The following is a 27,500-nucleotide window of genomic DNA, read 5'->3' on the forward strand; positions in this document are numbered from 1 at the left end:
ATAATTTCACCCACACATTTTACTGTACCATACATATCAGCGATACATTAGTTTTAAATATCTATTTGATGTAAACATTACACCTGATTCAATAATATTGTGAGTCATAGTAATTCAGCTGGATCAGGTTTTTACTCGTAATGTGATAAACCGCCGGAGACAATTTGTGGATTCAAAGCTTCTGGATAAGCTGTTTAGGCATGACAGGCAAAAACGTGTTTTCCAACATAACAATGGCTATACACGCCACAAAGATTATCCAAGAAGCCCCACTTTAGTTCTTATGCGAGCTTATTGAATTTTAGCCAATACCGCTCAAGGCGAAATATTAACCCTTCAGAAGATTACACACTTCGCTCATTTCACGCCAATGAAAATAATTAACGGCAAAGGAATAAACCGGTATCTTCGACAGTACGTCGGAAGATGTGTCCCCGTGTTCTATAATTTCGCTCTCATTTTTTTGAACTTCGTATGAAAGCTTTTTGCGAATAATTTTATATTAAAGCATGAAATTAAAACAGAGACTATGCTATAGCTCACCTTGAGCGACGCGTAAGCCAAAAATGCCATCCAAGTTAACACTCATGACATCTCGGTGGTAGAAATCAAGAACTCTGTTCAAGGCAGAAATGAGGTTATGAACCAAATCATCGTTCTTTTCGTAAGGTAGTGTTGCTTGTGAAAGAAAAGCGATGCAAAGGCAGAGCGCGATTGCCGAACGCGTTTTTCTCGGCATAGCCTTTAACCAATGAGTAAATCTGCAAAAACCGCCACGGTCTGTTATGGTATAAACAGAACTTTTGATAGGTATTTGAAAATGCGGTAAGAACCACAGACGGTTCCAGTCCTCCTCCAAGCTCAATATTGAGAGCAGCGGACAGCAACCGGAAGTAGACACGGAATTGTAACCGCCAATCATTTCTTAGAGAAACGATGGGATCTGAAACGTGGACGACGGCATAGCCATAGTACGACATGAAACAATTTCCGGTTGTGAAAGCCAGAGCTTACAAACTTAGCTAGCCTTTGTAGCAAGCGTTTCAGTGGGCGGACATAAAGACTTCTAATGTTTTTTGCGCTCAACCTATTCTCGCGCGGCCAGAAAAATGAATTAGCTTCTCGTCCGCTAGCCTGCGAACACAGACGTATTTCCGGCTGTCACTGGTTCCGCCGAAAATACCGTCTGCGAACTCGAGACAGAAATTGATTTCCGTGACATACCAGTGACAGCCGGAAATACGTCTGTGTTCGCAGGCTACTCGTCCGCTGGAAACGCTTGCTACGGAGGCTAAAACTTAGCAGAATGCTGTCAAACACATCAATAAGCTCCTCGCGTTCACTTATAAAATGGCTGGAAACAAATACAACAAAATTGTTTCTAATTAAACAATATTAACAAGTTAAAAACTTTTTGAAATGGTTAACAGCCCTAAAATATGCAAGAATTACACTTTTACAAGTTTTGTAACATGTTTATATTTATTGTTAAGTCAGGAGCACATCTGGAGCGTGCAACTTCCATACAGCGTCTGTGAAACGGCGTTTTCACAAGTAGGTTTATTTTTAGACTAGCCCTTCCCGCTAATTAGGTAAAAAAACAAAGGCAGTTCCGGTTCGGTGACCCTATGACGTCAGCTTAATTTCTTGTAATTGGTCATCGGGCTCCTGTGGGAGTCTCATTCGCGGGAAATTCAATCTAAAAATAAATCGGTCTGTGAAAACGCCGTTACACGAACACAGTAGAGTTGTAGGCTCCGGGTCATGGGTTCCTGTTAAGTGAGAAACAATTGATTATATTTGTTTCAATTTTATTAAAGTATTAGTCATTTTATTACGTTTTCGAGCCGTTTATTGTGTTTGTCAGCATTCCTTTAAGCTTGTAAGCTCTGCCTGTTATAAAATTTGTATGTCTTTTTTTTTGTCTGTGTATCCGTGTTCGTCATTAATGATTTGTAAACAAGTTTTAAAGTTTGTACACCTCTCATTAAGTTCGGGTGCCATTAATTAACTTTGCATTCGTTTTATCAAGGTTGCTTATGCTCTATTAAGTTTGTCAGCAACTTATTAAAGTGCTACTATGATCAAATTTTTATCCCTTGAGTTTTTTGGTTTATCACATAGAGTACCATGAAACATTAAAAACGCTGTTTACCGTTTGGAAATATCTGCATTGGTTCCGGAGATATTTAAGTTTGAAAAATGTGTGAAATATGCAAATGAGATATCAAAACAAAACGCCAAAGGTGGCCTGCAAAGCCTTTAATATCAGAGAGGTCTGCAACCCAGTATGTTGCCATGGTAACAAAAATGGTATGCTCATATTGTGGAACACATCTACTAGAATCTTACTGCAAAGAACCAAGTATTTCTGATACAAATTGCCTGAGATATCTTTCTCCATCATACTTAATCAAAATTTGGTTGAGTTAATGACGTCATCACTTGGCTACTTTGCATATTAAAAAAACTTGAATATCTCCAGAACAAAAAGAGATATTTGAAAATGGTAAACAGCATTCTTCGTCTCGTACAGACTACATGTTTATGTGCCAAGATGGCTTAGATAGGGAAGATGCAAATTCCGTCATAGTGGCACTTTAAGTTTGTAGGCGTTTTGTGTCCATGCCGGCCATGATAGTCGTGGGCTAAAAGGTAACAAATTGACAAAAAGACCAACGCAATGCCTGTAAAACGTGTTTAGATTATTTTTATTTGTGATCCACGTTTCACCTTCAAGCGCTAAGCGCCAAAACGCGATTAAGTCAAAGGCAATTACTGCATTGACAGCCGGCAAAATTTAACTTAGTTACTAAAAGTCTACGAAAGGATGATACATTAGGTGCACTTTTTACAGCTGATGGCAACTGGTTCCAGATCCGTGAGATTATATACGTATATGAGTCATGAAAGAATCTACTATTATATGAAGTTTGTACTACGTTTAGACTACTGCCCCTAAGATTATATGGTGTAACTTCTTAAAACATTTACAGAATATTATCAAAGATTGTTCTATACGGTCCATGTTCTAATTTATTCATGTCTATCATCCTAAGAACTGATTCATAATTAGTTATTTTCCCCATGTTCATTATAGTTCGTAGACTATAATAGTTTGCACCTTCCAGTTTCTTGTTAAGTGTTTTACCTATGACCATAAGTAAAGAGTTGCAGTACTCAAAATGTGATAATACAAAGCTCCCATAAAGAAGAAGCAGAGTATTTGCAGGTACTAAGCGCTTAAGGCGGCGAAGTGCGGCTATCATAGCATACACTTTCTTCAGCATTACATTCATATGCTCTTTAAAATATAACTTATTATCCAAACATGTTCCAAGGATCTTTAAGTGGTCCTTAATATCAATAGGAGTGTGCTGGCAAACTGTAGGTCACATCGATAGGATGAATTCCCAAGGATCATCGGTTGGGTCTTGTCGCGGTTAACCTGTAGATAGTTAAAGACAAGTCAGGAAGATAGTCTTTCCATGTCTTGGTTTAATAATATTGAATTATATCATCTGCATAGAGGCAGAGGGAAGAAACAGTAACTGTTTCGTTCATGTCTTTCATAAAGATGTTAAATAGTAAAGGACTAAGGAGACTTCCCTGCGGAACGCCACTTCGTAACGGTGACCAGCTAAAGCACTTGTTATTGCATATTAGGGACTTTAAGCAAATCGCTACGGCTGGCGCTGATACGGCTGCCGGAAGTAAATTTCTCCCAAAATGAGACACTGCGCATGTACGTCGGTTGCATCCAGCCGTAGTGTGAAATCTGACTACGTGAGTCGCGATGTTTTGCCGTAGTGGCTACTACGTCGGGTTTATTTCGCTTCTCTGGCCCGTTTCAACGGACATCTCGGCATTTTAAGAATTCTATTGGATACTATATCCTTTAAAGTCAATTTAAGTCAAGGATTGTGTCAAGATTGCCTCTCATAAGCTTGTAAATCCGTATTATGAACTTACGATGAGTTTTGGCAAAGGTGTTGGAATGGCGAAGTGAGTCAAGTGAAATATTCGTGTTCAGCACAAGGTTGTTTTTCTTCGGTTAAGTTTGCTTTGAGGATTTAGTGAAGATGTTTTATATCTGGATACTATACGATGCTATTTTGCTGCTTTGAGTATAGATATACGTGTCTTTTTCACTCGATATTCTTTGAGATATTTGTCTCCGAAATTGTATATTTCATCCATCAAATTGTTGTTATTGTACAAGGTGTATAGCATTTGCTTTTGCTCAGAAATAATCTGTTCGTCCTAGCACGGCGAACAACGGCCATCGTCCTTTCAGCGAAGCCATTTGACTGTAAGAAACTAAAGAGATTTTAAACTCCTTAGCCCATGTTTCCTTGTATTTTGCTTTGCTAAACTCAAAATTTAGCAGACCACCGAGACGTACTCTCCCCAGACTTTTTCAGTCACGGCAGCCGTAGTAGCACCATCCGTAGTGATTTGCTTAAACTCCCTATTACCCTTTGTTTACGGCCATGCCGATATGATCTTAAAAGTTGAAGAGCCGGTTCCTGAACGCCATACGCCTTTACTTTTGAAAGTAGTAGATTATGGAATATACAGTCAAAAGCCTTTGACAGATCGATAGCAACCACTCCCGTCTCATTCTTTTCGTCAAGGGCGCTTCTCCAATCATCCGTCAACTTGATCAACGCCGTCGCGCAGGAGTGTCCCTTGAGGAAGCCCGACATGTTGGATGAAAATGTAGGTGCGAAGGAGTCGTACAGCTGATCAAACATTACTTTTTCAAATAGTTTGGAGATTGCAGGAAGGACACTGACTGGTCGGTAATTGTTCTTGTTGATTACTTCATCCTTTTTGTGGACAGGGGTGACATTACTCATTTTCCAATCACTTGGAAGAGTACTTGTGCGAATACAATAGTTAAACAGAGTTATGTTTGTGTAGCCATGGCTGCAGCAGGTAGTGTCAGAATCTTTGGGGAGAGGCCATCATGGCCAGTCAACTTGATCAGCGTTGAGCGTTGTCTGTACTCTTGTCGACAACGATATTCGTCATCACAGTGGTCAAAATGTTGTGGACCCACGAGGCGCAGCTGACTGAGTACAGACAACGCTAAACCACTTTCGATTTGTTTTTCACCACAATATTCAACGCCAACTTGAGAAAGTTATTTCTTCAGCGTGACCAAAATCATGACTCAAAGAAAGAGCAAGCGTTGTCTATAACTTTCTCGCAATATGATTGATTTATTTCCCAAAATGGGCGTGCCTGATTGGCTATCACTGATTAGATTGTAATTTAAAGTGCTAGATTTCTACCCCATATGAACCATGCAAGCGTTAGCCCCACTAATGGAAATGGGCCCACACAAGGACAGAGAAAAACTCTGACCTTGTGTGGGCCCATTTCCATTTCCATTAGTAGGGCTAACGCTCATATGGTTCATATGGGGTAGAAAACTATCACTTCACATTACACTCTAATCAGTTAAGTCTGTTCAAATACAAGTGCTACAAGGCCAACGTTTGTAAAAACGTAATCCTTCCTTGTGATTGGCTATTACATCAAAGTGTTGTGTACAAGGCGTTGCGACAGATAAAGCCCAACAAGTCCCCAGGCCCTAGCCCGATTCCCAACAAGATCTTAAAGGAGTTTGCAGCGGAATTATGTCCTGTGCTCACTGACATTTATAACCCGTCGCTAAAACAGGACTACGTTCCAGCTCAGTTGAAGGAATCACTGGTCCGGCCCCTGCCCAAAGTGTCGCCTCCCAAGTCTGTGGATAGTGATCTAAGACCGATTACTCTTACTGCTCAGATAGCTAAAATCATGGAAGGTTTCACACATAGTTCCTTGTATAGCCAAGTTATTGATAACATCGACTTTTTGCAATTTGCTCTACCGGGAAAATCAACGACGCATGCCTTAATTTACATTTTACATTGTATTTTAGAAGCCCTGGACGCTGGACACTGCTATGCTAGAATTCTATTTACAGACTTGAGCAAAGGGTTCGACCTTGTGGACCATAATGTCCTTTGCACTGAACTGCGTAATCTTGGTGTACATAAATGTTCTAATTACCTGGATCGGATCGTTTTTGACAAATAGATCGCAGTCGGTTAAATTAAGTAGTGCTATCTCTGGTCATGTTGTTCCTAGGGGTGGTATTCCCCAAGGGACTAAATTGGCCCCCTTGCTGTTTGCAGTACTTGTTAATAACCTAGCCAGGCAATGGAAAATCACGGCTAAATACGTAGACGACCTTTCGGTAGCAGATATTATACCTAGGTGTTCCACCAGTTTTTGCCGTTCATTGCAAGAGATATTTGCACATACGCTAGTGAGCATGGCATGCGCCTCAACCCAGTGAAGTCAGGGGAGTCAGGGTGGTTTAGTGGTCATCAGTCGTGCCTCCCATCTCTGCGACCCAACTCTGGTCTCGGGTCGTATGTGGTCTGAGTTTCAGTCGATCTCAACCTGACTTCGCGGGTTTTTCTCCGGGTACTCCGGTTTTCCTCTCTCCTCAAAATCGACTCCCAGTCAATTACATCTGGCTGGGTTTGCGGTGCTCCGAGATCACTTATGGATAGTATGGCGGCAGCCGTGGGCACCTTCACGTGCATTCGGTCCGATCCCGTTGAGCCGGTTGATCCTGAAAAGCTCTTGTAGGGAGTGGTCAACTAAGCGCACATTTACATTTACATTTACAAGTGCAAGGAGATGTTTATTGATTTCTTACACTACAAGCCGCACCATCCTCCTCCTTTGCAGCTTTCTGGGTCCGAAATCGAGCACGTCCACACGAGTAAGTTGCTTGGTGTGTATGTTACTGATAATTTATGCTGGAGCACGCACTGCGAGTACATTGTTCAGAGAGCGCGCAAACGTCTGTACGCATTGCGTTGTTTGAAGAAGTCAGGTGTGATGGAAGGGGATTTAGTTCTGGTGTACTCCAGCCTGATCCGTTCAGTGTTGGAGGATGCCCCCCCAGTGTGGGCAAATTTGCCGGAATATCTCCGCCTCCCAATTGAGGGTGTGCAGATAATCTTTCCTGGGCTTCACTACAGGGACGCACTTGTGCACTGTGGTCTTTGTACTCTCTCAGATCGGCGTGCCGCAGCATGCACTAAGTTTATCCACAGAGTTCGGGACACCGGTGTCCTTGCTAACTTGCTACCACAGTGCACAACTGTGTTCCATGGATACAATCTACGTTCAGGCATCATCAGAGAGGATCTCGCTATGACCTCTACTAACTAGACTGCAAAACAGTCGTTTTCTTTCATTTTCGGAAGGCGCGAAGCACCGTAAGCGTGATCCTCGCGTGTGAAGCGCGCGAGCCTCACACGGGCGAGAAATTTTTTCGCGTCTCTCCCCATTCTCCCTCGCTATTTCCACACTCGCTCCAGACCTTTCGTTGGAATATTTACTGCGTCTCTTGCGTTCGCAAAAAATACGACTGTTTTGCAGTCTATCTACCAACCGTCTCGACAAATTTATTACATATAGATATTCCTAGTAAAATGTTTCATGATAATGTATATATATGATTAGTACTTTGACCACTCTTGTAATTTATCTGTTAAGCTTCAAAAAGAGGAATTCAACTGATTATTATTATTACATTGCGTGAAAAAACTGAAGCGAGCATGACGCGTACAGCGTTGTCTAGACTCATCGACAACGGCAAATTAGCCAATTAGATTGCGAGATTACAAGCAATTGTGGTAAAATTATTATTTGAATCTGGTATCCGACTTGTCCAGCTTACTGTCAATGGCGAAGCAAAAACGATCAAGTTTGGGCTGGGAAGCGAGCGATTGTCCAGTCGACTGTTGCTGGTGATTTAATTTGAAGCGGATACGTTGCTTTCTTGGGGATCCATTTGCCTTCGTAGAACGTGGGTTGGCTGTGGTGTCTCCAGCGTTTCTTTCTCTTAGAGGGGAGAGAACCTCGAAGAAAAAAATCTCAAATGCATTAATTATTCATAAGCCAAAAACAAACGAAATCACTACCGTGAAGGAAGTCACGTGGACATGTGGTGTTAATTAGCATAAACTTTCGCCGACTTTGATCCCAAATATCTCATGTGTTTCATCAGATATCCGAACACCTCGAAATCGGTTAAAAAACTCGGCCTGCGGCCTTGCATTTTAACTCGCTTCTTGGTGTTTGGATATCCGATGAAACACTCCTTCTCATGTTTGATATATTACATCGCGGATAGTTGCACGCGGTAAACTCGCCAGAATGTGACATGTGGACAATGGTGAGAAGGTAGGAACGCTTTTTTTTTTTGAAGAATATTATTATTCCCACCACTATTCCTTGAGTTTCAACCGTTTAGATCGACATGCATCATTCACCGAATATTTTCATCACTTGAAACTCGCACACTACGATTAGACTGCCTGTGAATAGACTCTACAGTGCAAGATGAATAGAACAAAAGCTGCCGTATGTGGCGGTTGTGGGCTAAACAGACTTAAATGTAATTTAAAGAGAATGCTTTTTGCAGCAAACAGCAAATTTCATGCTGAAATGTTCATTTTGTGATTTCATCCCATTTCTCAACTTACCTACCTCATTTTTCAGCACTGTTTCCAAACAAAACGAAATATGTGGACTGGTCCCGAGTATCGTAGAATAGGTTACCATTTGCAAGCAGCTTGATAGCCAAGCTGAGTTGCTGATTGAATTGTGTAAAACTCAAGAGTATTAAGGCTTGACCAACCTAATTATTATACATATTTTCTTTGAAGGAAAGCATTTGTCCAATGTCCATGAAACTTAGCAAAAAGTTTGTCATCGGTGTTGTTATTAATTGCCAAAATATTTTGCATCACATTTAGGTTACGTGACCCTAAAACAACTTACAACGTTTACATCCTTTACTCAAAAATGGGGAACATTTATACTTCACTTCGTCCTTTTATACTGCCGCCAATCCGAATAACTTCTTCAAACCTGAGTGTGCCATGGGCAGCTAAGACGTTGCTTACTTGATGGCATGATGCTTTCAAGATAATCAATAAAACTTGTACTTTCAAGTTGTTTGGTTCAGTTCACAAAATCATCCAACTTAAAATCATTTTACCACAAGAAGTTTCAGTTTCTGGGTGTTTTGTTTCTGCGGCATGCGTCACATCTACCGTACATCTACTAGTGGTATACCAGGTGTTTACTCTAAACTTTTGACTGGACAAAGGAGTTACTGAGAATTCCCAACTAACATTTCCTTCACCAATCACTCGCAACTTTTAAAAACTGTCGTATTTGTGAATTCATGCCGGCAAAAGTCCACGTGCATCGTTGAATTTATCCAATATGTTTTAAAAACTTTTGAAGAGATTATTGTAATCAGCGTCGCTGAAGCCGTAAAATACCCATTTAATACCCTTTCAGAATAGAGTGAAACCATTAAGATAAAATTCAAGTTGTAATGTAGATCTAAGAGTGATTGATAACAATACCAATGCATTTACTGGGATCAGTGAAAGGAAACCATTGCAGAGTTGATTGATAGTTACCGGTTTTGGAAATTTAACCAAATCGTTGACGTTATTTCCTGCTTGAAACACTTTGTCCCCTTTTAATGCCTTACACATTAATTATCAATCTTTCACAACGATGTATTTATTTACCATAAGTTTTAATTAATCGCCTCATGAAGTGCAGCTCCACTTTGACATTTGAACTGTACGTCCGATTTAGGACCCATTGGCCCGGTTCTTTTGTTTATCATCAAGAGCCATTATGGCTCTTGTTATCATCTTGTCCTGAAATATGCTCCAATTTTGAGACTGCATCTCCCTTAACGTACGACATCTGAAACAGCTCTGTTCCCCAAAGTATTTTGAGTCTATTTAAAAAGTGAACTTATCAATTCATCACTACAACTCTAAGTCTTCGGCTGCCGGCTTCTGTTACACGTTTCAAAACACCGTCCAACGAGATCATTAAGCCAAAAGCCTTCGAGAGACAATTTGAGGTTCCTTCGGTAATGTATAAAGATTGTCTAAAGAGACGTTTTTATCACCTAGAAGAATTTGATCTGTACGGATATCTTAGGTGAAAATTGAAGTGTCCGAAAATTTTAGGGCATGATAGCTGAACGTTACCTTCTAAAGTGTACCTTCTTCCCAGCCAAACCATTTGCTCATCCGAAACTGCTGGGTGACCTATTTAAGTACCAAAAATTGCAAAAATGTCCCTTCCAAAAACGTAAGGGACTACCATTTCCTCGGTTGCGAATCTTTTAGGTGATGTTTTAGTAAAGAAATCTATAGCTGTTTGGCAACGTAGAACCGAAACTCTTAGAACAGTTTGACTCTCCCGAACACATTATTTCACCGAAGATTATCGTTGGGTGCCCCTGATGTTTTCATGCCCTAGTCTGAAATTTATTGCTTGTCATCTCAATCAAAGTGACAAAACTGGAGTTTCAAAACTGCAAAAAAAAAAAAAAAAAAAAAAGCAAAGGCTTTTTGCATTCGTGCTGAGGACACTTGTGTTGATGTACTTAGCTTCCTCTTCTTTCTAAAGTGGCAAAGTATGGTAAATTATGAAGAACTGGTCCGTTTTTTCCCCTAACGTTGGCCTTGTAGCTCTTATATTTATTTCAACGCAACTGTCTATCAGAGCGCAACTTAAGGAGCTACATATTTCTATGTAACCCATCTGTGCGTTAGCTGTAGTAATGGAAACGGCTCTCAAGGAAAGAGCCGGAAAAACTCTCTCTTACTCAGGTCAGAGACGGTTTTTCTCTGTTCTTAGGTGGGTCCTCTTCCATTACAATGACTAACACCCAAATGATGTATATGGTGTAAGAAATAGCACCTTTTAATTTACTTGCTAACAGACAATTTATGGTAGATTATAATTCCAATTTTTAACCCTTTTTAACTACTATCTCGTTGACTGCTCACTCCCGTTTATTTTACGACGACCGAGCAAATTTATATATCTGCTTAATTATCTAACGTGCACATGGAGCTTAACCATGATCTCTCTTAATTTTGTTTGTTTTTTTCATGATAATTTCGACTTATTTCTTAGCTTTTTTAAATTCTATAACGACGAGTGACATGAATATTCTACCCCCTCGATTATCTTCTGCTACCTGCCGGGTTGTCATCATTACTGTCGAACGAATTTTTGTTGATAACTTGTGCTTCACAAAAGAGCCCGGCAGCAGGATATGGTCAAATGAAGTAAGAAACTTGAAAACGTTATTCTGCTTACATATCTTTTACGACAAACAACAGCCAGACTCAAGAAATAATGGACTTACTTTCAAACACCAAATGGTGTTATCGACTCATCTGTTTCAATCTGTAAGCACTTAATGCATAAAGAGAGAGATCGGATCAACACCGCGAAAAACAATAACGGTGAAGCAACTAAAACAATCGATTTGGGTGTCTACACCGTGATTAAAGGGAAAACTTAGTATAGAACAACTGTGACTGTTCTGCAAACCAAGTTTAGTAATGGTATTTACTTTTCGTTGCCGCTTGGGTTCGATTTAAGAAGAAATACGAATCCTTGTGAATACTGATATTAATCACGGGCGGCTGGCAGGTGTCGAAGGGATAATCATTCGTACTCTTGTATTTCTCACCAACCGAAAATGATAAAGCGATTTTCAAGTGTTCAAAAACATTAGAATTTTTAAAACCGTCCTTTAAAAAAAGCAAAAAGGTGCTCCTTTATAAGAGACATCATTAGCTCCCGTTAACAATGAATAATGGATGGATAAGAAAAAACCTTTAAATGTAAGTGTTTCATGATCAAGGCATACACCTTCAAACATAAGCCTTAGATTTTGTTTATCTTGTCGAGAGCTGCCAAATGGAGAGCAAAACTGTTTTACTGGTTCTCTGTTTAGCAATCGCGACCTGCTTTATGGTTGAAAGAGTGGAGGCAACTTTTGGATGGCAAAAGAATGTCGGCCGAAAGCAAGAATTTCTGCGGAGGGTAAATATACTGTTTGGTTCGCTCAATTCCCATTCTTTCTCCTTCAATATTGACTCTTAAAAACGTCTTGCAAAAATGTTCTACATGCGCACCTTTTCCATTGCGCCAAGTCTAAAAAAATGACTGATCGGATTAGATTTTTGGCTGAAATTTTCACCAAAAAAACGTAGGCAATTGAAGATCCCTTTTGAACTTTGTGGAAACGGACTGAGAATACGAAACTGTGAATCTCACAGGCAGAGAAAACAGCACCATGAAGTGGAAAGAAACAGAATCGCGATAGAAACTAAAAAACATATAAAACTGTTTTGTAAAGACATTAAAACAAGATTAATTAACCTAAATATTGCGCGAAATATTGTTTGTCTGCGCTGCACACTTGTTGGTTGATAACTGGGTTTTGGCGTCCGACTAGAGGAAATTTTATTGGCTTTTAAACGGTGTTCCTAATATTGATTTTCAACTCAATCTTTTTTTTTTTCGCTCTGTGCAGTCATTTATCTCCCAATAAAAACGCTTTACTTGATTACGTTTTTCTTTGTTGACACCCTTTTTCTGTGTTGTGTATATTTTTTCCGTTTTCTTTTTTCCTATTTTATTAGTTTTTTTTAGTTTTGCGTCACTGCTGCAATTTAATGTTATGGGTGAAACGACATACACTCTTTCGATGAGCTCTTTTTGAGCACATGTTGAATGAAAATATAATTGTTTAAAAACACATTAACCCATTAAGCGTGAATTAATTAAGTAATAGTCTTTTAAATCGTTTTTCAAAAAAAGCCTTTTCCAAAAATCGTTCTCATTGAAAGCAAAAAAGCTGCAATGATATCTTTTGTGCAAGGCAAAGGTAACAAAAATGTTTTGTAAAATTTCCAAACATCAAATTCTTATCGAGACAATCGTAAACTCACTGATTTCTGCACCAGCTTGCCGCTGTTACATGCATTCTCCTACACATTAAAAATACAATAAAATTAGTAATAGTTTTCACTACACCTGCCCCCGCCTAGGATAATACGGACGGCAGTTGAGGTGTTTTCCAATTAACTTCACATGTAACTGAGTAGGTTGGTAAATAAAGTGAAAGATGCAAGGAAAGGATGAGCAACAACAAACAGCATTTATTTTTAATTTCCATCAATCAATTGAAAAGCAATTTACATAATTTTGGAAAAAGCTTTTAAAATATGATAGTAAAACAGGAACAGGAACATTCAATGACTCACCTTCAATCGCTAGGCTAAACCTTCGATATGGATGCTCCTTGTGACTTTTTGCCTCGTGACTCAAGTTACCCAGAACACCTCGCGAACTCGGTGAACAATACCGATACTACCTTGCGCGCCCTGTTAAGTAATACCCAGACCACCTTGCGCGCTTGTTTAAGCAAATCGAGATTGCTTTCCCCTGTTCAATATCTACCAATTTACATATTAATTTACATATTTTCCCCTTTTACGCGGGGGCTTCTAGGTTGCCTCCTCGGGTTTTGGTTGCTGGGCCGCTGGGTCAAAACCCTGCGGGGGCAATTTTTTGCCAACTTCAGAAATCCGCATAACCTGTAATAACAATCTCTCAAAACTGGATAATTATTGTTGTTCTTTATGTGTAGATTTCTGAGGATCGTCCAGAGTGGAGAAACCGTAATTGGTATGCTGAGTCAAAGCGAGCTAAAATGCGCAGAAGGCAAAGGGAACAAGAGAAATCTCAGGATGGAATTGAGTAAATCCACGAGCCTAGATTTTGAGAGGAAATATTACAAACACTGCGTTCCCTAAATGTTAAGGAGTAAGGAAATAAAACTATACTACAAGAGAGATTAAATAAAATAGAAAGAACTTATACTACTCTATTTTATTTGTTTAGAGACACAAAACATACTGTCGGCGAACACTACATTAAAAAACAGATCACACTTCCAATATTAATAAACGCTAATACTAAATACCGAAAATGACGGGTTCGAAAGCACCATGAATAGTAAAGTACAGTATTGACCATTCCCCCGCCTCGAGGTATTTGCCGGGGACAAAACGATAAACTTCGTGGAATTTAATCCAAGCTACACATCTCAATTACACCTCAAGAATTTAACTGGGGCTTTTAAACTCAAGCCTGGGTCCACTTTGCTGAATACTTGTAAACTTCTTGTTTTAGTCCATGTTAATGCTCAAAATCAAATGCGCGGATATGATTTTTGGTTAACAGTGCATTCTTTTCAAGCAAAACTCGAAGGTAAATGGAGAGAAGAGCAGTTCCAACGCCTGTTATGTGGGATTCACAGCCATCTGCAAACAAAATAAACCAGTCAAGCAATATGTAACACCTGAAGAAATTGAAAAGAACTTGACAAATACCACAAACACTTTTTCCTGTGGTTGTGACGGATGTGATAATTTATGTGCAGTACCCGCAAGGCATAAGTGGTCCTGATGTACCCATGATGCCGTGTGGCATACTTCTTGGCCATGTGCTCACAATGTCACCTTCACAATAGACCAATTTCGATATATTAAAATTCAGTCATAAACAAAAGACATCATCTCGAGGCTCTGGGGAATAAATATAAGGATTTGTATGAGTATATTCCCCAGAGCCTCGAGATGATGCCTTTTGTTTGGGACTGAATTTTAATACATCGAAAGTGGTCTATTAACATTCCGAGTCATTAAATGTTTGTGTTTACGACTGATCCTTGTAGTTTTTCGTCACTCTCCGCACGAGCCAATCAACACATGGTTCTGGTTAATTAAAGCGTGATGCTTATAACAAGTAAGATATAGATTTAGCCAAACCTAAAAGCGGAGCTCCCGTTTCTGTCCCAAACATTGTTAGATTGCAAAAGAGTCGGTTTTTGAGCCTCACACGGGCGTGTGACCTTTCTCTTGAAAGACACATTCGTCAAACGCAAAAATACGGCTGTTTTGCAGTCTAAAACATTCACGTTTTACAAGTGTATTCGTGGTAGATAAATGTACTGCAATCCAATACAAATTTATACGGCGTCGAGAATTCGGTTATAAGCTTAATATGTCTGAAAAAATAGACAATGATGACAAGAAAACTCGCCAATTATGTCTGCTGTAAGCTTGAATGGCGATGTGGTGTGTGATTGTTGAAATATGCAAGAATCTTTGTCAACACGGAATTTGCAAACGTTTTCAGGCCTACTTCGTTTTTTTAGCGAGTTTTACAAAATATGTGAGGCAGCGAGGCATGCATTAAAAAGGAAAACACAACCTGAAAGCTAACCGTTGTAAATAAGTGTTTTGTCTCTCGCTCTATTTCTCTCAGCTTTTAACGGTGTTCTTCATTAAAATTTTCTCTTCTCCTCCTTTCTCGGCTTCCCTCGAGGCTTTCTTCTCTTAAATTTCGTCACCTCTTCTCTTGTGCTTTTTCCTGCTCTTTATCCCGTTGCTCGTCACTAATAGTGCTGCACAAAAGTTTCCCGCCAAGAAAATTCGCCCACCCGCGCCTCAAAGCTGCATTTAAGAGAATCCCCTCCCTTCCCTTTTTTAGTCTCCCATCTCCCTTTCCGGAGTCCATACGGATGGACGGACGGACGATCGAACGGACGTACGCTAGGTCAATCATGTGAGAACCAAAGGAAAAAAGCTGACCATATTCTCTTTAGTATGGGGCGCTGCCCCAGGCCACGAAAGAGCCCCGCTGTTACAGAAATTAGTTGCAATTGCACTGATTCAGGATAACCGAAGACAAATCCGGTTGGTTGCCAGAGCAAAATCCCAGCTCGGAGCTACACATCGAACCATATTTTCAGTATAGTCAGTCGCATGACATTCTCCCACAAACACCGTCCCGTTGTTAATAGGGACCTTTAGATTCTACAACGAGGACAAGAACGAGTACGAGTTTTGACTGCCCGTTTTTAGCGAAAATACTAAGGAAATTTATAACCCATACGCTTAATCTTACTCTTTGTTAGGTGTATAGGTTGCTCAGTTATTCTTATTGCTGGTAACTGAGCCTTTTTGCTCATAAAAAAAAGCCAAAACTGCTACCGTGTTGTTGACTTGTCTTGATTCGACGACATTTTTGCAAAACCTCGTACTAAAATGACGGCGGCATAACGTTTTTCCCGCCAAAATGACGCTGGTTTGCGCGCGCTCAATGTTGCCTTATGAGAAAATCTCGTACTCGTAGTCGTTCTCGTAATAGAATCTAAAGCTCTCTAATCTCTTACAAGGTGACTTGAAGACCAACTGTCACCGGATGGAGTGGTAGCGATTCATGCAATACAAACAGTGCCAAGATTACGGCTTTGTGCTTTTCGATAGAGAAAAGAAAAGAAAAGAAAAGAAAAGAAAAGAAAAGAAAAGAAAAGAAAAGAAAAGAAAAGAAAAGAAAAGAAAAGAAAAGAAAAGAAAAGAAAAGAAAAGAAAAGAAAAGAAAGGAAAAGAAAAGAAAAGAAAAGAAAACCATTTCGCTAAAAATGGCACAAGTCAGGTGATAAATTTAAAGACAAGGCATTTCACAAAGCAAGGGCATGCTAATTCCAATATTTATATTATATAATAAACACGTCGAGTTGCATTTTTAAAAAGTACCTGGTAAATCCTTTTTCACCAGTAATCTTCTCATTGTCCTTTTGCTTTCTCGTTCAGCCAAATTTTCCTTGCTCGCTAAGTCTCCATAGCAACCACTGGGTCGCTGCCACTTTAACACAGCCCTCAATCGTTGTGGTGTTAAAAATCCATAATATCCCATCAATCCACAGACTACAATTTGCTCCATCATCAGATCAGCGTCAACTCTTTTCGTTGGACGATTTTTTTCAATCATTACCAGCTGATTGTAGATATTAGAGCAGATTCGGTCATATATCAATTGTAGCTTAGGTTTCGTTGTCTTCGTCAAGAGTTTACCAAGGCACCCTGTTATACAAAAGGTCGCCGAATAAATCTACGGAACAGAACTTAATAATGCAACACAAACCCTCAACCGCTCGGTAACTCGAGTTCCCACGTTGGATGGATCGATTCTATCGATCCGCAAAAAGAAGGAACGAATGGAAAGGTTGATGAGGTACAGGTAATGAGTGCAGAAGTAAGTAAATAAATGGATGAGAGAATGACTGATGGATGCATGTGAATGAATAGATAAATAACTGAATGAATGAGAGAACGATGAATTAATGAATAAATTGATTAATTAGTAAATGAATGAATGAATGAATGAATGAACAAGTCACTACAAGAAAATATGACATGAGAAAGTGAATTCCTCATCTTTTGTCAATTCAGATGAAACGTCTGCGTGGTTTTTTCAAGAATGACACCTTATTGGTCATTTGTTGTGAAAGTGAACCGTTCATGGAAACAAGATTTTAAAGAAAACCTTTGCAGTAAAGGCGGAATATAAGACTAAATTTCAGATAATAGGCCTTTTGCAACAAACGATCACATGGTACAAAATCCGCCATGCTGGAGAGCAACCTCATTATTATTCTCCCACTGGGACATTAAAACAAAGAGACCTGAACCAGTCAAGCTTGACTTGCCTTTGTTGTAATGTCCCAGTGGGGGAATAATAATGAGCTTGCCCTCCAGCATGGTGGATTTTGTACCATGTGATCGTTTGTTGCAAAAGGTCTATTAATTATCATGCGACTCAGGGATTCCCTCTCTTATCTTACATTCTCTTATAATTAGCGTCGATGATGGAACGACAGAGAATCAATCGCCTGTTCTTTTGTTCGTTCATCCATTCGTCGTAATTGTTATATCGGCCCTAAAAGGATGAAACTAGTGATTTTAACGATGTCATGGTTTGCAAAAACCACTACACTTACAAGTGTGCATACAGAGCCTCGACAGCAAAATTGTGAAACGTTTCCAAGACAGAATTAACCTTTTCTGTGGTCGGCCTAACTAACTATCATGAGAACGAATGACTTCTTTCAATTATTGTCAGACAACTTAACTTTTAGGTTAAAAAAAATAAGGTTCTCTCTTGTACTTCCTTTTAGTGTGAATGACTTTAGAACCTGCAGCCTATGAATAAGTAAAATACTCTCACCTCTCTGCTCACCGAGCATAAAGTAAAGTGCTTGATGTGTCAACATGTATCCAACCTCCCCCGGTCTTATCATCAAATTCCAGCATTCTGAGGTGACGTCACAAGGCTTCCCACCATGCAAAGGGCTACCAAGAAGTCTTGCTAAACATGATTCGTATCTTTGTAAGATATCATTGGATAGTTGGCCCATTGTAAATCTGGTGACCAGGTTGGGGTTTACTGTGTTATGACGTCGCACTGTATGCCATGGCTGGGACACAGCATACCCAACTAAGTTGTAATACCATGGGCTGGAGTCTTGTAGAGTTGTCAAGGCATCTACACTGATATGAGAAGCACGTTTCAGAAGACGAGCGACTTGCTTGTACATAGCAGATCCAAGACGTGCTGTCCCGTTTTCTTCTTGATAGATTAAGGTGAAAAGGTTACCTTGGATTAACAGTGTTTAAAATCAACTTCAAAAAGTCATTGAACAAGTGGGCTTTTAATTTTGTCACGAAGGAATATTTTCCAAGTTCTAAAAAAAAGCTTCCAGTTAATCACTTCCAGCTTAATTTTGCATCTTGAGTCGATGGAAATTTTGTGGTTCGGTTTTATCTTAGGAACTCGAAAACTACTTGCGATGAAACCGTGCAAAATGTGAACCTTCTTCGCGCGAGTACTGTAAGGTACAAAATTGAAATAATGTAACTTTGGTCCTAGAACAGTAATTAGGTTTGCAATAATTGTAAAACTGTATAAACTCTACAGAAATTCCATTATTCTTATTTCTTATATTTGTTGATTGCCATACATTTTGATCGTTAAGTCTAGCACAGAACTAGCGGGAATAGCAATTATTTGGAAAGAAGTAACTCACACATTTCACATCCTTTGAATTTCTTTTCGCTGTTTTACATTTTTTCCTTTCTAGTGGTGAACATCACAAACCTTGGGCGATTCGGAGACCGAAATACGCATCCAGATTTAAAATATCGCCATTTTGCTCGTAAAAAGAAAACACTTTCTGCAAAGCCAACACCACTGGCTTCAGCTCACTGCTACTAGACCACCTTTCTTTTCCTTCTATACTGCCATTTCTTGCTGCACCACCTTGAGAAAACAAAAGTGCTAGAAAAATGCCCGCTATTTTCATGTTGACTTTATCATTTTCGTGTGTCCTCAGCAAAGGGCTATATATATATTTCATGGGATACGCGTCAAGAGAGACACCTATATCCGCTTTTGACAACTGACCTCGTTAAAAGAACAGCTGGAAGTTTTGTTTTTCAATGAAAGGAAACAATGGACGAAATGAGGATCTTTTTAAGACTGTCCCGTGAATACCCGTGACAAGTGCCTGCTTCTTCAGAGATGTCTTGGTAGTTATGGAGTTACGAGTCAGAGTACACGATTGGAAAGGAATCAACTAATTTATTAGTTATTATTAGTTTTATGTTCTGGGTGGAGTCAGCGTAACTTATTTTCAGACGATCTCTGTTTCGGGAAGTTTTGAGTTTGGAATATGATGATCCACCGGGCACCTGTTCAACCTGTATTTTGCATGATCACATTTTCTCATTTTGCATGATCGCATGATTTTGCATGATCACATAACGGCGCAAAAGGACACAAAGGCGTGGATGGATTCGCAAAGCACTGTCAGGTTTCCGCTACTCGAGGGCAAATGTTGGCGCAGGAAATGTCGTTCCAACATGCGTATTCCTTTTTGAACATTTGCTTCCGGCATGTTTTACGTATACAGCAGGCAAATAAAATTTCACGTCTCGGCGAATATTACTCCTTCGTATGCCATCACTCTTTCGTATGCCATAGCGACTTTTCATTGCAATTGATAAGTGGAAACGCCGCAAATCTTACTCTCAAAATTACGTCTTTAAAACTGTCAGTTGGTCTGCCCTCTGCAAGCTGGGATTTCTATACAGTATTTCGTTCGTCTAACACGTGTTTGCTTTATTTTTCCGAAAGGTCTCTTGAGTGGAGTGGTCAATGAAATACATGTATTAGGGTTGGGGTAGACTGGAACTTCAGCAGGTTGTTGAAGCCTGTATATTTGATTCTTACGCCTAATTGTTAAGTCGAATTTTCTCTCAGCGAGAATACTCGCGAAAGTTTCAGACATTTGTTTTCATCGTCCGGCAGAGATTATTTCGTGGCGCTGTATACAATGCAGTATTCTATGTGAAATTCCAGCGTGATTATGGTGAGTTGAGTCACACTCCTTGGCCCGTTTTAAACGAAGCATTTTACATGTGCCGAATTTAATGCAAATGAGAAAAATCTATTGTTTTCGCTCATTTGCATTAGATTCGGCACATGTAAAATGCGACGTTTAAAACGGGCCTTATATTCGACGCTCACTTGTGATGGCAATTCAATTTAACGACCGAGGCCTTTCAGCAAGTTTTTGAGCAAAATATCCTGTCTACGACTGTGTAAATTCAAAAGAAATTCCAAAACAATAGCCGTTTTTAGACAGCTCTAGAAAAGTGACAAAAGGATAGAAAACATCAGACGGATAGAAATGTCGACAACTCAGATACCGGCACCTGTCTCCGAATCCGCGCGAAAAACAAACTCAGAGGAAGCAAGTACAAAAGGGAATTTGTTCCGTCCTGACTGCTTTCCGATTACAAAAACGCAAAGCTTATGACTTAACCTTAATAGCGAAAAGTCAAGGCAATTATTACCAGTGGGGTCGATGTTTCAAAAAAATTGAAGTTCATTTTGCGGTTTATAGAACATTTTCTTAAATATAGCTAAATATGACAGGACCAGGTGCCTACGGAACGTGACTAAGTAAAAACAAAAACTTAACGAAGGAAACAGACAAGACGTTTAGCTTATCATAAGCGGATGACACTGCCATCTGATTCTAACCTGAAATGTTTTAAGGTAAATAGTGATTTGAAGGGAACAAAATCTTGAGTTGGAGAACGAGAAACAAGGAAAATCGTATTTCCTCAGTTTCCTGCGCCATACTATTGCCTGAATTAATTCCTTGGGCTCTTGGATTTAAAGAGGTTCAAAACTGAAAAAAAAAAATCCCCTGTAGCCCCTACAATTTACCTATTATGCTTGAGAATAAAACATTCCCACACGATTAACTGCACATATGTGGAAAACTGTATACAAAAATTTGGTTTTATCAACGGAGTTGATAATGTAAATTGGCCACCGTACAGAGATTCTAAAAGCTGACGTTTCGAGCGTTAGCCCTTCGTCAGAACTAATCGAGGAATTGTGGGTTACGTGTAGTTTTTATAGCAGAGTAGGAGCTACGCTATTGGTGGTAACATGGCAACGTGAAAAATAGGAATATATTAGTTGAATGAAAATCGTTCGTTAAAGGGGAACTGCGCATGCTCGAGTTTGTTTGCTCTCGAAACCACGGAAAATTCTAGCCGCCATCATGGATTCACCGGAGTTTCTCCTTTGTCTACCGTGGACACCATTTTGAATTTGTCGATTCAACTTGAAAAAAGTTAACCTAACACTTTTCAAGTTTTCACAAGACGCTAGCGCATGCGCTTCTCGTGACAGTTTCCTTTAATACTGTGAGGATTAAGGGTGCCGATTTGGAAGATGAATTTTTGTTCCAGATTCTTGCGGCTTTCCGTCGTACCTACGTAGCTGTAGGGAAAGGCCGCAGATAGCCATGTGTTTTTTGGAGTGGTTAGGGAGATTAAAATGACGAGCGACAGGCTTAGATGCATCCTTGTCATTCTTCTCAACATCGCGAAGGTGTTCGCGGAATCGGTCACCTAGTCGTCTACCTGTCTCGCCAATGTATAATTTATTGCATAAGGTACAGGTCATGAAAAAAATGACATTTGCGGAGGTACATGTGAAACGCTCGGTGATCTTAACAGATCGCTTAGGTCCCGATATCTTGCTAGTGTTAACAATGAAAAGACAAGTTTTGCATCGTGAGCGCGAGCACTTGAAAGTGCCGGGTTGCTCGTTAAGCGTTTTGAGCGCGCTTCTAACTAAAAGTTGCCTACGTTTTTGCCGCGTTTGAATGAAATAAGTGAAGGTTGCGAAAAGATTCTACCAGTCTCGGGATCATTTTGGGGTAATTTAAAATTATTAAGAATGATACTTTTGACTGCGTGATTATGAGGATGGAAAGTGAAGGTGAATGGAATTCTGTCATTCTTATCTTTCTGTGACGTTTGTAGTGATGACTGCCGATCAAATTGTTGGGCGCGATGATGGCCCGCTTTGACCACAGAGACAGGATAGCCACGTTTTTCGAAGAACTGGCTCATCTCCTCTGATTTGCTGGAAAAATCGGAGTCAAACTAAATTCTGCTTACTCTAATAATAAATTATTGTAGTGTTGTGTTGAAAAAAAAGTCCACTTTTTTATAACTTTTTTTGTTTCGCTCAACTTGAATTTCCCGGGAGAGAAAAAAATACAGAAGTGGTCTGTTTCCATGGTAATGGTTCTTTACTGTAAAATCCCGACTAAAATGCAGCCAATCGGAATGCTCCATTTAGCCTGAAAAATGCTTGCCATGTAATACTTAACAATTAGACACGTAGCCCTTGAGGGCGAAGGGTCTAATTGTTTTAGTATCACCCAGCTTGGACAGAAAAGGTAATAAAAAAGTTAGCAAATGCAAGTTGAAGAAATATTTATTTGGGAATAAAACAAAAGAAAACGTCACACTTTTCGCTACTCAAGGACTATTACTAATAGTCCTCTAGTAGCGTAGCCAATCAAAATGCAGGATTTGCATTAGTCCACTAGTTGGGTGATACTAAAAGTAGTTTATTCTTCTTTACAGCAAGAATGATACCACCCCAGATTCTAGAGCTTCTACTCTCTGTGATTGTATCATAGCCATGACTCTCTGAACAAAAGGAATGGGAGGAGTATTTTATAAGTGCTTGCCTATTGGTTTTCATGACAAGATGTGTTGCAAATGAAATGATCTGTTGCATCTGTGGAATGGTACACTGTTATATTACCAATTCAAACACAGTTAATATTTTATTAGCAAAAATATAGCAATTGCATTTAATCATTTTGCTTTGGACCTTCAGTAATTCTCTTGTACTTTAAAACTTTGAGCAACCAGTTCCGCCATAATTTTTCACAAGTCTGAAGATCCATCCAATGAATGTCAGCTTTTGAGCCATCATGATGAGCAATAACAATCATGCAATTTGTAACAGGAATTCGCATAACTGGATGCGAGTTAATTGCTCCTGCATAAGCGACAACTTGCAATGGAGCATCATAGCAGCTTTCCAGGGAAGGTTTATGCTTCTGTGATGTTTTCCATTCAATTACACAGGGTACTCCATCATATATAGCTAGAGCATCAAATGTACCAGAGTAACCAATAAAAGAGTGTGTTACATACTCTTCAGTAGCAATTATTTTGTGCTTCTTAAGACTACTTAAAATCTCTGTTTTAGCTACACTTTGGATCAATCCAGAAATCAGGTTTGGGAAATGATCACTTTCATTAGCCTCACCTTGCAAAATGTCTTGAATAGCTGAGTGGAATTTGAGCCCACTATTTGACAGTGTTTTCCTGTATTCCGCAAATTTTTCTTTCCCCATATTTTCGATTTGCTGTTTCTGCCAACGGCTGATCATGTATAATTTGTTGGAAGTGCTATTCAAAACAGCTGAGACACTTGCACTTTTTGTTAAGTATGTATCTCTGTTACTCATAGGGCTGTCACCTTTAGTTTCTTCTATATTATTACCCTTATATTCCCCAACAGTTTTACACAGTATCCCCTTTGATTTAACAACCATACTGAGCTTCCCCATCTCTCCACTTATCCAATGGCTTGGAGGTTCTACTTGGCAAAACAAGCTTTGGTTCCTGTCTGGAACAGATCCGCTTGGAATAAAAGATTTCCTCTTCGATTTGCTTGGTGTTGGTGACGGTACCTTATCTGGAACAATGAACGGATAGTGAAGGATAGAGGACGAATCAGTGACATGCTGCACATAAAAGTCTCTTAAATCACTTTTCAACTTAGTTGTTTTGCTGTTGGCTTTTAGACCACATTTCTTGCAAAGTGCCTGCAAATCCTGACGTTTCATTGATTCCAGGTTATTCACGTCAAACCATACTTCAGATGGGTCCACTCGATCTGTGTGAAGATCTCGAGCTCTAAATGAATGAGCAACAACCCCAAAGGTACATCGAGCACACGTGGAAAAGGAAACCACTTCAGAGACAATGGCACAATTAGAAAAATGTCTCCAAATTTGCATCTTTTGTTATTTAATCACGAAAGTAGGTTGTGCCACCTTGTGTATCGGTGACACGTTTGCCCATAGGGTAAAATAAATATCAGTAAATTGACAATTAATTTTACGCAGACAAACTGATGTCCGCCATTTATTAAGAGCCCGCGATGACAACTACTATCCCAGTCCCAGTCCCATGGTAAAATCTGCACTGCCTGGCAGATTTCATATTTTTTACAGCTGAACTTTTCTTGAGATTTCGGATTTTATAATGTACCGCCGAAAGCTCAAGGCTTTGGGGCATCATAATCCGGAAGGTTTCGATGTACACAGTATGTATATAATTTCACATTTTCGAAACAAACAAACAAAAAAACATTTTGCTCGTGAATGCTGTTCTTAACTACACTGCGACATGCCATGTGCTCAAGTCTTTCCAAAGTTAACGGCATTGAATGACTGTTTTACCGATTAACTTTACTGTAATTAGTTGTATAGCTGTATTATAATTTTGCTTGCTTTTCTTGTTAGTAGCGCTTTCGTTTAATAAGCATTTGTTGATATGCAAGCCATGGCAAAAACGCAACAAAATTGCGCGCTGGAAGTTAAGCAAAGATTACCCTATTTTCAGAGAGAATACAATAGACTGCCGTTCAGAATCTTCAGAGCAAAATGTCTGTGTTAAGGTCACAAACAAAATATCGGTGTTCTTGGTCACTTCCATGACCATTTGTTCCAAATATTTTGTTTATTAGACACTTTTGTCTTGTTTTGAATAGTATTAGTATGATTTGAAATGTCTTACAGAAAATAGCCACGTGTACAAAAGAGAGACACTCCTTTTTATTTAATTTCCTATGCTTTCAAAGTCATTTTACTTTGTAAGCAGAAGACAGGTCATTTTTAGTGAAATTTAATGGTCAGTTAAAGCCGTCCTTTAAAACTGAGGGTTATCTGTAAATTATTGAAATGCTGGATTGAGGAGAGAGTGAATATCAGGGCTCTATGATTTATGGTCAAACTTTAGCAGGTAAACGTGACTCATTAGGTCTGCAAAGCATGAGTTTTAGAGTCCAAGTGCCCTAAATTAATGTGCTGTTTACTGATGGACAATCACACACTATGCATTCTTAATCCAGGGCTTAAAGTATGTAATGGCAGTAAAACTCCACTTTAAATATTAAGGGTCCAAGTTTTGTTCAGTTACTGCTTGGTAACTCTGAAGAGAATAGACTTTAAAATTAAAGTTGCCCTTTGATATTAATTCACTGCAAAATCTTTGCCCACTACAGTATGATGGAATAGGCATTTGTAAATTTCCATTTTTGTTATCTTGTTTGATTTAGATGAAGAAGAAGTAAGGAATCTAGTAGTTTGGCTGGAGGATCAGAAAATTAGGCTATACAAAATTGAGGAACGAGAACAACTTAGAGATACAAAGAACAGTGGATGGCTAAAAGCATTAAGAAAGGTACACACTTCTTACCTTGACTTCTTGTTAATGTTGTACTTGTGTAAATTTTGTTTGCATCTTTTCTGAGCAAAACCCCATCTTTTTGGGAATTTCGGGAATACACTTGATAATCTGTATCTTTTGTACAACAGTTTTCCCTGTCTTTAACTTTAATACCATACCTTGAGCCTTGGATGCTGTGGTGGAAAGAAAATTTCCCTTTTATATTTAAGAGTCTTTGTTGAAAACTTTCCGTACATGATTTAAACAAATGTTCGCATTTTCAGGGTATTCACTATACAGTTAAGTGCTTTGAGCTACTCTTAAAAAATTGGTCAAAGTATTTGGCCAGATCATAGACCAGCCTACTGTAACTAATCATAGAAATGCTTGAAAGAGAGTTGCATCTGTTTTAGCTTCATGGGGGCTACCTAATTCACCTAATGACTTTCCAGAATTTCTTATCAATCTCCTCAGGATGGTTGACTTGATTGCTTAAATTGCATTATTTGCATGTATTTTCTTTGCTCTAATGACTTTAAAGTAAAAGAATAAAAATACTAATGTAGCCTTGAACTACTGTAAAATTAACAAAATCGAAAGTGGTTCAGCGTTGTCTATACTCTTATCAACAATGATATTCGTCATCACAGTGGTTAAAATGTTGTGGACTGTGATGACAAATATCATTGTCGATAACAGTATAGACAATGCTGAACCACTTTTGATTTGTTTTTTTTTTTTTACCACAACATTCAATGCTAAGGAAAGTTTTTATTTCAGAGCGTGACCAAAATTGTTTGTTTGTTATTTATTTGTTTAAGCAGGTTGACGTTTTGGCAGCTATCAGCTGATATGGACCTGCTATACCCACCCAACCATATCACGAAGAAAGAGCAAGCGTTGTCTATAACTTTCTCGCAATGTGATCGGTTTATTTCCCAAAATGGGCGTTCCTGGTTGGCTATTATATTGCGTGACAAATTGACGCGAGCATGACGCGTACAGCATTGTCTAGACTCTTATCGGCAACGGCAAATTAGCCAATCAGATTGCGAGATTACAAGCACTAAAACTATTACTATTTTAGTATTTTAAAGTAGTTCAAGGCCACATTAGTTTTTTTTTCTTTTAGTCAAAATGCTACTGAAGGACAACATCCAAAGATATTCTAAAGTAGTTTTGCATCACATGGTTTGGTGTTTAAAGAGCTTTTTTCTTTTAAGTACTTAGATGACTTGACGTGTCCAGTGAACATCTCGCAGAAACTGAGTGTACTAGATTGGCTGCTGGCACATGCTGTCAGGCTTGAATATGCAGAAAATGGTTTGGTTAATTTGTTGTTTTCTATCATTTTATTCATTCACGTTATGATGATGATGATGATACAACATTGGAAGTTCTGAATTTATTAATGAATCAGACAGTTTATTTTTCCACTATGTCAAACATTTAATAAACTGTAAAGTATTATAATTGCTAATCTGTAGGCTTACAAGATACTATATGCCCACCCAGCTCTTTTCCTTCATCTTTGGTTGTATGAAAATGAAGATCAAAGGCTTAGAAAACAAAGAGCCCTCCCCCACCACCCCTCAGGTTATAAAACAGTAAGTGGTAAAACACATCAGTCCTATTTTTCTTTTCTTGTTGTTTACATTGGGGGGTGAGTCATTTCAGGTAAATTACCACGGGGTCTTTGTTTTCTACATATCGACCTGTAGGTGTGTGCAAAGCAAAGATGAGGAAAGTGTTTACAGCCAACTCATATCTAATGGGCGGTCATCAAATAACTTTTAAATTCCATTTTGGTTGTCATAT

At 39.1% G+C, this 27,500-nt stretch overlaps 4 protein-coding genes and 2 long non-coding RNA genes across 8 annotated transcripts in view; 2 read left to right on the top strand and 4 right to left on the bottom strand.

Moving 5' to 3' along the window:
* Positions 1–829, bottom strand: part of LOC138026393 (UPF0764 protein C16orf89 homolog) — a 10,632-nt gene extending 9,803 nt beyond the window's left edge. Inside the window, exon 1 of the mRNA XM_068873735.1 lies at positions 544–829. Within this exon, the coding sequence (XP_068729836.1) occupies positions 544–739 (196 nt within the window). The 5' untranslated portion in view covers positions 740–829. The remainder of the gene's footprint in view (positions 1–543) is intronic.
* A 5,002-nt stretch (positions 830–5,831) lies between these two features.
* On the bottom strand, positions 5,832–9,260 carry LOC138026220 (uncharacterized). Its single transcript, XR_011127238.1, has 2 exons — positions 8,569–9,260; positions 5,832–7,937 (listed from the first exon to the last, which is right to left on the bottom strand). It is a non-coding gene; the product is annotated as an uncharacterized lncRNA (long non-coding RNA).
* A 2,397-nt stretch (positions 9,261–11,657) lies between these two features.
* On the top strand, positions 11,658–13,806 carry LOC138025952 (uncharacterized). Its single transcript, XR_011127203.1, has 2 exons — positions 11,658–11,964; positions 13,577–13,806. It is a non-coding gene; the product is annotated as an uncharacterized lncRNA (long non-coding RNA).
* On the bottom strand, positions 13,804–19,469 carry LOC138025951 (UPF0764 protein C16orf89 homolog). Of its 3 annotated transcripts, none has more exons than XM_068873093.1 (4): positions 18,934–19,469; positions 18,004–18,405; positions 16,533–16,859; positions 13,804–14,252 (listed from the first exon to the last, which is right to left on the bottom strand). In XM_068873093.1, the coding sequence occupies exons 1-4, from the start codon at positions 19,190–19,192 to the stop codon at positions 14,128–14,130; spliced, it is 1,113 nt and encodes a 370-aa protein (XP_068729194.1). In that variant the 5' UTR covers positions 19,193–19,469; the 3' UTR covers positions 13,804–14,127. The 3 variants fall into 3 exon arrangements, with proteins under 3 accessions (XP_068729194.1, XP_068729193.1, XP_068729195.1); XM_068873092.1 differs by having other exon boundaries at positions 18,004–18,432; positions 18,934–19,405; XM_068873094.1 differs by having other exon boundaries at positions 18,004–18,432; positions 18,863–19,000.
* A 3,521-nt stretch (positions 19,470–22,990) lies between these two features.
* On the bottom strand, positions 22,991–24,385 carry LOC138026097 (uncharacterized). The gene has a single exon (XM_068873294.1). The coding sequence runs from the start codon at positions 24,248–24,250 to the stop codon at positions 23,030–23,032; it is 1,221 nt and encodes a 406-aa protein (XP_068729395.1). The 5' UTR covers positions 24,251–24,385; the 3' UTR covers positions 22,991–23,029.
* Positions 24,386–24,420: 35 nt separating this feature from the next.
* Positions 24,421–27,500, top strand: part of LOC138026762 (RNA transcription, translation and transport factor protein-like) — a 6,814-nt gene continuing 3,734 nt past the window's right edge. Inside the window, exons 1-3 of the mRNA XM_068874214.1 lie at positions 24,421–24,558; positions 25,573–25,697; positions 26,906–27,005. Of these exons, the coding sequence (XP_068730315.1) occupies positions 24,498–24,558; positions 25,573–25,697; positions 26,906–27,005 (286 nt within the window). The 5' untranslated portion in view covers positions 24,421–24,497. The remainder of the gene's footprint in view (positions 24,559–25,572; positions 25,698–26,905; positions 27,006–27,500) is intronic.

Source organism: Montipora capricornis, chromosome 12, assembly GCF_036669925.1.
Source record: "Montipora capricornis isolate CH-2021 chromosome 12, ASM3666992v2, whole genome shotgun sequence".
Lineage (NCBI taxonomy): Eukaryota > Metazoa > Cnidaria > Anthozoa > Scleractinia > Acroporidae > Montipora > Montipora capricornis.